The 12483-nt window shown below is 42.1% G+C and overlaps 2 protein-coding genes and 4 non-coding genes across 6 annotated transcripts; 2 read left to right on the forward strand and 4 right to left on the reverse strand.

Annotated features, from left to right (window-relative positions):
• The first annotated feature begins 745 nt into the window (after positions 1 to 745).
• Positions 746 to 4903, forward strand: LOC147795183 (iron-sulfur cluster assembly enzyme ISCU-like). The gene is made up of 4 exons (XM_087132216.1): positions 746 to 905; positions 1571 to 1681; positions 1939 to 2017; positions 3649 to 4903. The coding sequence occupies exons 1-4, from the start codon at positions 771 to 773 to the stop codon at positions 3732 to 3734; spliced, it is 411 nt and encodes a 136-aa protein (XP_086988342.1). The 5' UTR covers positions 746 to 770; the 3' UTR covers positions 3735 to 4903.
• Positions 4904 to 5494: 591 nt separating this feature from the next.
• LOC147795184 (large ribosomal subunit protein uL13-like) lies at positions 5495 to 12192 on the reverse strand. Its single transcript, XM_087132215.1, is given in 9 exon segments — positions 5495 to 5760; positions 6310 to 6432; positions 6947 to 7006; positions 7793 to 7878; positions 8620 to 8671; positions 8673 to 8722; positions 9442 to 9507; positions 10002 to 10074; positions 12112 to 12192. Coding segments are annotated over 9 exon segments (612 nt in total). The 5' UTR covers positions 12130 to 12192; the 3' UTR covers positions 5495 to 5676.
• LOC147795185 (small nucleolar RNA SNORD34) lies at positions 7545 to 7622 on the reverse strand. The gene has a single exon (XR_015424081.1). It is a non-coding gene; the product is annotated as a small nucleolar RNA SNORD34 (small nucleolar RNA).
• On the reverse strand, positions 8038 to 8120 carry LOC147795186 (small nucleolar RNA Z195/SNORD33/SNORD32 family). The gene has a single exon (XR_015424082.1). It is a non-coding gene; the product is annotated as a small nucleolar RNA Z195/SNORD33/SNORD32 family (small nucleolar RNA).
• LOC147795187 (small nucleolar RNA Z195/SNORD33/SNORD32 family) lies at positions 9740 to 9824 on the reverse strand. Its single transcript, XR_015424083.1, has one exon. It is a non-coding gene; the product is annotated as a small nucleolar RNA Z195/SNORD33/SNORD32 family (small nucleolar RNA).
• A 206-nt stretch (positions 12193 to 12398) lies between the features above and the next one.
• Trnaw-cca (transfer RNA tryptophan (anticodon CCA)) lies at positions 12399 to 12470 on the forward strand. Its single transcript has one exon. It is a non-coding gene; the product is annotated as a tRNA-Trp (tRNA).
• The last annotated feature ends 13 nt before the right edge of the window (positions 12471 to 12483 follow it).

Below are 12483 nucleotides of genomic sequence, written 5' to 3' on the forward strand. Positions count from 1 at the left end.
AAATTTCTGTAGTATCTCCAACACACAAGGCAATCTACTAACCATATTTCACTGGAATTTGAGGATTTTTTTGCACCTGCACGATCCGGAACTAGGAAGGCAACTATATAATATCTTGTTTATGTTCCAGAGTCAGATCATTTGAACTGTGTGTACTGAACATGGTAAAAATCCTGGGCCATTACCCCTGAACTGCCGTGACTGCCATCTTTCAACATGAAGAAACGCTGTGACATCGCTGCTTGTAATGTCACATGTATTGTACATGTTGCTGGTACATTGGAAGAAGACTGCTTTGTGTCACATGTTCACAGTGTACCAACTACATGTAAAAATCTCAGACCCCAAATGAAATATTGCATATTTTCTTAATTACCATGACTAGGTACGTTGAAAAAAGGCATGTAATACGTGGCATGTACCGTACAGTACTTGGCCGGAGCCCTGATTGCGACTTTCAAGATTTCATGATCATAAGGGCTTCGGTTACTCAAGCTCAGTTGAGTAAGTGTTGGTATCCTGGCCCAGTGTATGCTACATGTACTCCTGAAAGTACTTCAAAGTTCAATATGTAGGTGCAGTCATACCTTAAAGTTCCAACTTTGCAGTATTAAATCCCCGACATGCCCAAGAATATAAAAAATTACCAGAGTCAGAATTGGTGAAGAAGAAAATTGAGCTCGCAGCAAATACATGTAGTCAGTGTAATTGACAGTCATGCAGATTCCTCATATTTCAGTCCTTGTGAAGCTGTTAGTTTTGCTTCAACCATGTTGTCTTCAACTTCACAGGTGATTGACCACTATGAGAATCCCAGGAATGTGGGCTCGATGGACAAGAATGATAAGTCTGTGGGCACCGGGCTCGTCGGGGCACCAGCTTGTGGAGATGTCATGAAACTGCAGGTGTGTGTCATTACACTGCATTGCGGATCAAGCAAACGTTTACTGTTGTACAGTTTCTGTGCACTTTTGTAAAATGGCATTTTTAACTAAAATACATGTCGGGCAGGGCAAAAATCCAAAAATTAAAAACTTCCTTGATCCTTTGAAATCCTTTGAGGTTTGCTAGAGTTTGAAAGACTGAGGATGGTAGAGGCTAGCCACTGTTAACATGACTTGATGCTCTCAAAAAAGTATTCAGCTCATGCACAAAGAACTTGCCAGTGGTTTCCTACAAAGTAGAGGATTTTGGATGATGAATTTGGGAAGCTCTTAGCAAGAATTCTTCCGAGCAGTTTGGGTTAAAGCTTTTTTACAGTAAGTTCTTAAAAATCTTTTGTTCCGCAAGGAGCGGATAGCATACCTGTTAGACTAATCTATGTATCTGTCGCAAAGAGACATTGCAGAGTTGGTACTAGGCCTGGACTTGTCACATTTGTCCTTGAATTGTACATGAAGGGGTACATACCATTGGTCAGAATAGCACCGAATGGGACACACAGTGTTATGCAAACACAGCACACCTGTTTACTGGTGTTTTCTAATAAGTCTGCTCAGAGAAGTGCTGTTGTGCACGCTGTAGTCAGTTTCCCGCCAGAAAGCATGCCATTTTTTTTTTCGTGCTCCAGATCAAAGTTGACGATAATGGCAAGATCGTGGATGCCAAGTTCAAGACATTTGGCTGTGGGTCAGCCATTGCATCTAGCTCGCTAGCAACTGAGTGGGTCAAGGGTAAATCGGTGAGTCGTTCATCTTTGTCATATAGAGATAATGAATTGAATTTTGATTTTTCAACCCGTTTCAATTTAGCAGCCTCCTTTGTTTTCACTGGTGGAAAAGTCAGTCATGCATACTACGGAGCAGATATCTGTTTGTATTGTAGTAAGAGCAGATCATATAGATATTATGCATCTTGTGTGCTTCGCTAAGGGTTTTTGCAAACCGTGCTGCAGACCTGTGTCACCGTGAATGCATATTGCTCCCTTTTTGTGAACAGGTCGATGATGCCTTGAAGATCAAGAACACAGACATCGCTAAGGAGTTGTGCTTACCACCAGTCAAGCTGCATTGCTCAAGTAAGGAGCAGCATTTCTGCCATTCACTCAGCCTCCACTCATTCCCACATCCAGAAGTACCTTTAGTTTTATAGTACTCTGAAATCCACACCAGCAAACAATAATGCCTGATTTCCATATAGTCCTAATGAACTCCGACAGCATGATAAGACGTCAAGATGAAGACAGAAGAGTTTAACCTCATCCAACTCTCCTGACTGTCTGCATTGATGTTTGCGTTAGTCACAAGGAAATGTTTCCATATCATTGCATAATTTTATCAGGGAAAGATTGGCGATGCTGTCTGCATCACTTTACATCGATATGGAAACCAGGCTTAACCCTAGCCCTCCTCAATCCTTCACCTGTTGGAGGACTGAGGAGGGTTAGGGTTAACTGCAGTATTGTAAATTCTTAAGACTGCACCCTGTGAACCTATAATCCACATTGGTAATAGTCAGTTCGGGGAGGAGGGGGATATGCTCCTATGCTAATAACTACAGTTGGACAGTTGCTGCTAGTAGCAAATCACTCCCACACCATGTGGAAAAGGTTCTCCTCGCCTCCCACCAACCCCATCCCACATCAATCCCACCCCACAACAACCCCACCCCACACCAACCAGGGATGAGATTGCCAATGATAAAAATAGCTGAAAACAGCTCAAAAAAAGGCATAAAGAAGCTGAACTGTGAAAATCTCCTATACTTTTGCAGACAAAAAAGCTGAAATTCCAAACATTAACCACTTCGTGCCGGGGCATTTTTCAACGTTGAGGATGCTGGGCCGGCATGACTATCATTTTTTCCAATTTCAAAATCCTTCAACAATTCATCATTCCATTTAACAGTCGTTTATAGCCGCACGGAGTAATCTTTAGGCAATACTCTAAGTTAACAGGTGACCTTCATTGACGACCGAATATTTCAGCCAGGCCTGCAGCCTTGTAAACAGAGCCCAGATTGTACGGTGTTATACAACTGTCTTTTGTTCACGAACCTGGCTCAGTGCACTGCTGACCTCTTTTCAATAGGGGCCAATTAGCATGCAGCGGTGCTATGTGGCTCATCGCTGCAGTGGTGGAGAGCTTTTGTCCCCGGTGGTAATCCACTTGCTCTAAATACCCCAGACCCTGGTATAAGGTTTCAAAATAACGCTGGATTATCACCACTTTTGAGAGTGAAAAATGCCGGTAATGCCCAGCAGCCTGGTCTTTTGTTCGGAGTACGGTCTTTTGTTACAGGGCCCTGTTTCCTTTGTCCGAGTTCGGAGACCCCGGCCACCCATATAAACCATACGTCTCCGATCCCGGAGTCCCCAGCAAGAAGTGGTTAAGCAGTATTTTGTGGATGGTGTTTTTCCACAGGAGCTTGTCCTATATGAAGTTTTATTTTCGGCAAAAAAAGAAACAAGATTTCACAACCAAAGACTTTTACAAAGATTGAACTTACAGTGCCGACACTTGGTGGTCATTTTTTCAAGGTACGTGTAGCATTGCTGACTGCGCTGTCACCTGTTAGGGCTTGGCACGCGCTCAACCTCCACAGATGAGTTGAGGCCTCGTTAGTATTAAAGGAACCAAATTAAGCCTTGATCACAAGGCATATTCCCTGTCAGTTATGTCACTGTGTCATTTTTCCCCTGATCCACAGTGTTGGCAGAGGATGCGATCAAAGCAGCTTTGGCCAACTACAAGGTCAAGCAGGAAGACGAGGCCAAGGTGGAGGCCGCAAACTGAGTCTAGCTGTGATGAAGGGATGAAAGAATGGAGACTAGACCTTGGGTCTGTCAGTGATGTCGTGGGGACGGTCATCTTGGCAAAGTATCTAAAGGAAGTGGGCAGCACTGTAGCACTCTTGACAAGATGGTGGTACTTACAAAATGGCTCATGACAAAAGAAGGAATCACCATTGTAAACCCATACATTTACACATGTAGATATTTTTTTATAATGTATGGAGGAAATGAGGGTCATCAAATTTTCATTGAAATGAGTTTTATGGGAAAAAAGATGCATAAATCCTAGAAGAAAATGTGGTTGTATCTACAAGCATGAATTAAGGCACAAGTTACAGGAACAAGCATAAGTTAACACCCAGTTGTAAGGCTTTTTGCCGCTTTCAAGATAACTGAACAGTTAAAAAAATCATTTTACACATTTAGCGTGTGATTACATGCATTTAGGTGGGGAACTTGCGCTGAATTTTTCAATGTGTTTGAATCTATGAAGCCTCTTTCATGGAAGCACTGGCGCTTAGATATTTTCAAGTATCTGTTATCAATTTTCAGTTTCTTGTTTGGAATGGTCCGATGCATGGTGGAATTCTTCCTATTTTCTGTTTTTATTAAGCAATGCAACTAACTACTGTTAGGAATGTTACTCTTTGTCATTGAAATGGGTGCTAAGTACCCGTCTTTTTCAAAGGATTTTGTATTTATTAAATTAAAAACATGTTGGAAAAGTGCATGTGGGTAAAAACTGGACTTAGATGGATTTTTGGCTTTCAAGATTGCATGGTATTTTTTAGATTCATGTCTTGGCGGGTCATAGGCCTATTTTTTGGAAGGGGGGTTCTGGAAATCGTTTCATTCAGTTTTGCAATGTCATAATCTTTATATTCATTCAACGCACAAATATTGTAAATAGGAAAACTCTTGAAAAATGTCTGGACAGTTGTCATCACTGGAAATATTCATTGCAGAATGATAGTGATATTAAAAGGCACTGCACACTAATCAGTAATAGATTTGCAAAGATGAAAAGACGAATTGGTCGTAAGCACTGTCCGAGGCTGTATTAGCTATACATGTACATGTATGTACCACATACACCCCCCATGTAATATATCAATCTTTGTTATGCATACATGTGTAAATAAAAGTTGTAATGATTTGCCAATCAAAGTAGCCAGAGGTTTGCATAGAGTTACATTTGTTCAGTAACATAGTTTGTATGTGGCAGGGGAGAGACGCATCAGGATTTTATGATTTGTCAAGATTTTTTATATATAGAAGTTGATAAAGATAATAAATAATCACAGTTAAGTGGGCAGTTTTAAGACGCGCCTTTAGGCAAACAAATGTAAACCACAGTCCCCACGCTGCTATGGGGAAACAAAACCTTTGGCAATATCTCTTTTAGTCTTTTTCTTCCGATCTCAACCACGATGTTTAGCTAGTCGAGTGTTGAGATCAAACATACTCCAGTAAATTAAAAAACCTCGGTCACCAAATATCCTCCATGCTGTACAAATTTGAGACCATTTAGTAATCAGTGGTATACATGCTATTTGAACTTGGAACATGCAACTCCCACACCACATACACACCGGATATATGTATATTCTTTCAGGGATAGAAAAGTTTCAACAGTGGATTCATTCATGCAATTTTGTCCTATAAATTTCGCCATAAAATCTTGACTTCAACAGGCAAGAATGACCTGCAGATTGTTGACACTGAATACAGAAACCACATAATAAAACCCAGGAAAGTCACTTTTCCTTGCAATGTCTTTTATTTGTACTATCAGCTTGTCGTAAACCCACAAAAACAAATGAATCTTGATGACTGCCGTGGTGCAACTTTCAAGCACAAAAACTTTTCTCTCGGGAGTGATATTTAGACATCAGGCACTTCAGTGCTTGATTTGTTTGGGTACAGTTGACCACCCCGTTTGTTTATCTGTAGCCGTACTGACGGATGATCTTCTGGTAGGGCGCTACCTTGGCCCTGACATTCTTGGCTGCTTTGCGTCGCAGTTGCTGAAACAAAAAAAAACAAAAGGAGAATTTTTTCAAGTTGATTCATCCTGCGAGAAATTTTGGGGGAACACAGCCTATGCGCGTGTCAGCGCTGCTGGAATGTCACACTGGTTCCTTGTATTATTCAATGCTCCTTTTCCTTACAGAGCAAGCAGCTGTCGTTTCTTAATGCCACCCAGTTTTTGTGGACTTTGTCAAATTTTTGTAGTCAGTCACAAGACTCCTCGGTCAACTTCAAATTCTACGAGGTCACGAGCAAATGGCAAAACGTTCTGGATTTGAATCTTGTTTCAGTACACTCAGAACTCCAATCCCCAGTCTTGAATCTCATCCTACTTCATGTGTCCGAGTGTAAACTCTATCAATGCACTTCTACATCTTCAACCTAAAGAAACAACAACGTATTTGCTTACTTCTGACATGAAGTCAGCACGCAGTAAGCAGCAGTCCCTTTATTTTACAGTACCGAGATCATGCCGTTGAATTTGAAGGGTGCAATGACGTTAAGTTTGATATTCTTCCTTTTGGAATGGAAGTTTGGTATCTTACCAGAGCCCTTCTCTTGACCTTCCAGCGTTCCCAGGACCTGGCCTTGCGTTTCTCCTCCAAGGTCTGGATGATATCCTTGTACTTCCAGCCTACCTCATGAGCCAAGCGCCCCAGATTGCAGAACTGTTAGATGCACATGCAGATAGGAATTCATCAGCTATTTTCACAGACATATTATGCCTTCAGAGCACTTCCCTAGTTTGTAATTTGGAGCCCATTAACACGGCCTGCCTAATCACAAAATTCTGTACCCCTGACTGGAGCTGGTTTATGCAAATCTTGTCAAAGTAGCATCTCTAGGCACAGAATATGCGCAATGTGCAAACAAAAATTAACTGCTACATATTACCGACAAATGTGCCCACAGCACATGATTTTCTGAGGTAACAGCAACTTTTGGCTGAAAGCAGAACCATGAATTCGGCCACAGAGAATGCATATTTTCTGCCCATTACTTATCAGTCTTTTGTGTAATGAAATTCACCAAGAGAATTGTGTTAACTTATTCGCTCAAAGACAAGCTTTGCTGAAGCAATTCTTGAGGGAGAAAGAGAGTTGAGGAATTCTCTGCAACACAAGACTGATCGGGATAAACTCGGCTGGAGTCTGGAAACTTAACTACAAGCCACTGACTTACATCTCTGTTCTGCTTGAGGCGCACGGAACGCAGGGCAGGGGGAGCCACAAAACGCTTCTTCTGCAAACAGAATTGACAACAAAAGTGGCTATGCAACGTCAAACAGATTTCATTTGCTCATTACAACATACCACTGAAGGTGACCTTAACTTCCGAAGCACCAGCCGTGCTGTACGTACTTGCGTACAGATCAATCCAACCGCGTCAGAGAACAAATGCCACCGCTCTTTGGGATAATTCAAGTAGGCCCTACATTTTGACACCATGTATGAGGGCATGTCAAGTTAAAATTTGAGTGGCAGAACAATATAGGCAAAGGGGGTCTTCTTGGAGGGCAATATTTTAGCAATCTACTAGGCCCCAGTTACACGTAATTTGAGCTTATTAATGCCGTCCTGAATTTGAGAAATGGTAAATGTATTGAAATTTCCAAGCCAAACAAACAGGAAAGCGGGCTGTGCTCCTGTTTGCTAATCACAAGTTAAAATCCAGGATCAAGCTGTTAGTTTCTCTTTTCTACAATTAATCAAATGTAAACTTGGCACATTTTGGCACGGTTGAAATCAGTGATACGTGACAGGGACTCTGTGTGCATAGGCAGTGCCTCAGAATTACTGTCTTCTCAGTAAACATCAAACAATGTAGGTTAAGTTGAGAGTCAACATCATCGGCAGCGTCAATGCACACTTTTCTGAAAGCATTCTGCCCAAACGTATCTCAGTAGTCCTAAATTGATCAATGTCATGGGGGGCCGATGTTTGTTGATAAGTTCACATTCGAAAGTAGGACCTGTGTCCAAATGACACTTATCCCGACTTCTGTAGGATGTGGTTTTTCAGAGAATACCTTGTCATAGGGAGGAGGAATCCCTTCAAACACCTTCAGTCTGTCCAGAGCCTCTTTTCCTCGGGCACGCTTGTGGGGCAACATACCTGAAAGGTAGCAGGTTAATCCGATTCATTAACGCTGCATATGCCTTGCAAAAAAAAGGACTATTAAAGATAATTCATATAATCCAAAAAAAAAAAGGCTGACATTCACAAGATGTGTGAGCCAAGCAGTATTAACAGCCAATGGAGGACTGCACGTTTTCTGTCTCAGATGGTAGTGCATGTGAGGTTTTGATCTCACTGCCGAGTGACTCATAAAAGCGTGGGATATCATCACAGACAGAAGGCTCAAAGCTGGCAGTACGGTACAAATAAGTTAACTGTAACAACATTCATAACCTATACAAAGAGTGATCTGCTGGATTATCACAGATATTAGCAACTTTAACTGTTATCTGCTAAGTGACAAGCAACCATAAACTATTAACTGGCTGCCCAGAAAAGGTTTAAAAAATCAAATACAGTCCACAGTGAGAGTATAGTTTATGGATCGCATGTATCAGAAAGCTGCCATTAAAACAAGCTGCAAGTCAGCTCCACTTTTCTGACAGTTACAAGTGTGAACTATTCTCTGCAGTGCAAAGAACATCTGACAAGGATTTCCTGAACATTTTCACAACCCCGAGCAGCTTTGTACAGTCCACAATATTTTATGTTGTAACTCGTACATGGCCCTAGGGTGAAGGAGGCTCTCCCCCACAAGCCCAATGACAAGTGAGTGCCGAATTAGGAAATGGCAGGCCCTTCAGCCACGAGTCAGCAAGTTCCTGCCGTACTGCTTACCTCGGATGACCCTCCAGAAGATTCGGCTGGGTGACCGGAGATGGTAGGGGCCCTCGGCTAGGCTTGGTGTTGGTCCTCTTGCGGAGGAACTGCAGGTACTTCACTGCAGAAAGACATCAGATACCAGTCACAATTACCCAGAAATAGCATGTATCTGTCTACTCTACTAAAAATTGACTATATGTAATTGTTATCTACCTTTCCCTTGAAGTTTACTATGTGACTGATACGACAAGTTGGCTATAAAGTTCAACAAAATGGGCCTGGGTCGGCATAGTGGGCGCCTTACAACTTATTTTTCTCACTGAACATCAATGTAGGTTAAAGTTTTGAGCCAACATCATCATCAACCAAGAAAATGCACACCTCATTCAATGCAATCTTTAATTCCAGTTTTATCTAAGCTCTGATCAGCACGAAATGATTGATCGGCTTCTGTCATCAGTTGTGATTTTCTCAAATATGCCAACTCCTCAAGCCCGCACAATGATTACAATTCAGCTGCAGGCCCAAACTGGTAGGATACCACTACAATCAAACGTACTTTTCTGGTTGAATTGGCTTCATTCTGTCATTCACGAAATAGTCTCTGTTCCTGACCTCTGCAAATCCTTCAGAATGGAGCAGGAGGCTGAGGGGGGACTCCAACCACAATTTGGGAAGAACACAGCTGATATTACACCACCTGGGGATTCATTACCCCTACACAGCCAATGTCCAAAAAATGCACCATTAGGCTCCTGCAAGGAGGTAGTTTGAGGGAATATTCAGGAAGGTTCTTTGCACCCCAACAAGGCCGGTGTGCTGGTCCTAATAACTTACGCTTGTTTCGGTAGAAGCTGCCAGAGATGTTGATGTCTTCACATCGCACGACCACAATCTTCTGACCTGGTGAGGTAAAACCCAAACACGCTTGGCTAGAAAAAAGGAACATACCAATAGGGCACAAAGCACCTGTGCGAACATTTTACATCTGCGGACTTTGGCTAAACGGCCTCATTGATTACAAACCATTAGGTAGACCATGTCAACATTTTCACATAACTTTCCAAAGGGTAGATTTTGAATGCAGCTGATCTAGTATTGTGTCCTTGAAAGAATGCAAGAAAAATTCAAGATTTCTGTCTCAGATAGTAATATTATGAGGTTTCATCTCATTGCTGGGTAGCTCGAAAAAGCGTGGTCAAAGTATCATCATAGACAGATCGAGTCAGAGTCATGAGAGTGGGCATTAGTTCTTGTCAAGATACGCCACAGCAAAGTAAAATGTTTCTACTTCGGCTCACGTGAAATACTGCAAGTTTCTGTATACGTTTATTCGACCAAACACGGCAGAGTACATGGTGTGTTTTACTTCCGTCCAAAACTATTTTCCGGTTTACCTTGGAGAAGGTTCTTGGCCACCAACGAGGCCAAGCGGCCCTGAAGGTGACCCTTCCCGTCAATGATCAAGGTCTGAAAATGAAATCAGGAAAACGCATAAGCTATCACTGACTGCTAAATCAACGCACATGTTCACTGACTGCTAAATCAACACACATGTTCAAGAGCATTGTTGGGAGGCACATCGGCCTCGGGTGTTTTTTTATTCACAAAATGGGCAAATTCCATGAACGACCTTGAGGCCGCTCGGGATCTTTGCATGATCTCCCACTTTCGGTAATTTCTTACACAGAATCACAAGTGGCAAAAATTTTTGAGACACAAAGAACACTCAATAAAATTGGGGTGGGGAAGTTGTCAGAAGTGTGAAAAAGGACAAGCAGAAAGTGGAAGCTTGTACCGATGTACCACGTTTACCAAGCATAGACAGTGGAGTGCGTAACGACCAGGTTCCCTTCCCTTACAGCCGTGTCCGGTTCCACTTACTTTCATCCTTTGATTCAATGGCTCTTAAGTTGTCCATTTTTTCTAGAAAATTTCTATTTTTCCCATATTTTGAGAAATCTGTAACATGACGTATGACATATTTTACTCCAAACCGTGAACGATTACACTGCAGACACTGATCGAAAGTACATCTGGCAAAACACAAGTGCATGACCATGATGTACTGTACTTGGTTCCTGGCTTGTTATGTATAACTTTCATACAATCACTGCAATTGGGAACCAATGACTGATACAAGTCTTGAATTCAAGGCTGTGCTCAGCATGCCAACTGCACACTAGGTATGTGTTCAGACAGTTAACTACACCGTGCAGTATTTGGTACGCATGGCACAGAGCTGCTGAAACTCCAGTCGTTTCAACAATCTTAAAGGCATGTAGGCGCAGGCAGCACGTGCCGCTTCGCATGCAACCTCGGCAGCCTTGTTTGGGGACAGAGCAGGAGCAAGGGCAGAGCTTACACATGTGCATGCAGCGTGTGACGGGCATTTTACTTAGGATGCACAGAGAAAATAAATACATTCCCATTTGGGTTTTCTTTTTGGCATTTTCTTTTGAGCCAGAAGGGCAAACAAAATGAAAAACGGAATTTCAGGGGTCTGTTTAACAAAACTGGAAAAACCCGGCCCAGGCTTGCAGACAGCTGTTCCATGTCAAGACCTATTTAATATACAACTGAAGTCTCACAGACGGATTGATTGTGCAGGTAAGTTTTTTTTTTTGGTAGAGTCAGATGACGTCAAGTTCAACAGACACATTTTAATTTTTAAAATGGCGTGTGAGAGTGAGACCGTGAAACTGAATGGGTAAAGGCAAAAAGACTGTAAAATACCAAAACGTGCGTGAAATCATTCAAATAATGTGTCATTAGAAAGCAAAGAGACAACAGAACATTTGTGTATACAAACAAATTTGCAACTACGATTGTAAGAGGGTACGCCAAAGATTTGACCACGCGGACAGAAAATTGTGTGTACGGATGTGCAGCTAAGGATGGAGCGGTAGCGAGTTTCTGTGCCACACTCACTAGTGAGCGGAGCAAGTGCGTGCGCACATCACCACGGTTGCTGTTTTCACCGGCGCGGTAGGCCTACCTGCCATGCCTGCCATTTTGCGAGAATCCCAAATGTATGCGCTGCCCCATAGGACACGACTTGTCTGCTTGTATACGACTTCCAGCCCGCAAAAACAACCAACGGTAAATCTAAATGCACTTTTGTCATGCAAAGCAATGTCAAATGCATTTGTTTCACCTCGCACTAGTCGCAGTGTTGCAACGACCCGAGATAAAGCAAAGTCGCGTCTGCGAATGGGGGTCGAATTTCCTAAGGGACTCCATAAATTGAGAGCGCCCTCACACGAGTCCCAACATACCTGTACATGTGTATGTACGTACGTACGTAGGCCCTATCCCGATCATGGCGATACGAAAGACTATGATGATAAGACGTGTTTTTCTCTTATTTAAGTTTCATTACAAAGCACGGTGTCAAAAAAATACAAGGTATAAATCTCATGGGTTACACGAAGCTTTTAAAAATATTGCGTTACATTCTGTAATATACAGAAATATCGTATCATTCGCTACACGAAGTTGACTAACCTTGTGAAAGCTTGACATGGCAGTCGAAAAGGAGGGTAAACGGGTTTCTTTTCATAAGCTCAAGGGCCAAGTTTACTTCCGGGTCGGTCGTGAGTTCCGCTTTTTAGCGGTTTTAAATATAGCAAAACGTAGTCACTACATTTACAGATTAATGACAAAGTATAGTTCTTTGTGTATTTGATAGGTGATTTACGATGGAACGAGTAAAATTTCGAAAAAGTTAACTAGAAACTAATAATTTTTTATCAAGATTTATATATTTTATAAATCACAGCGCTCATAAGAGTGGCTCAGTGGCGCAACGGTAGCGCGTCTGACTCCAGATCAGAAGGTTGCGTGTTCAAATCACGTCTGGGTCAATCATCTTTTTTT

Source organism: Acanthaster planci, unplaced genomic scaffold, assembly GCF_054643075.1.
Source record: "Acanthaster planci isolate LZ-2023a unplaced genomic scaffold, COTS_SCS Contig136, whole genome shotgun sequence".
In the NCBI taxonomy this organism is placed as follows: Eukaryota; Metazoa; Echinodermata; class Asteroidea; order Valvatida; family Acanthasteridae; genus Acanthaster; species Acanthaster planci.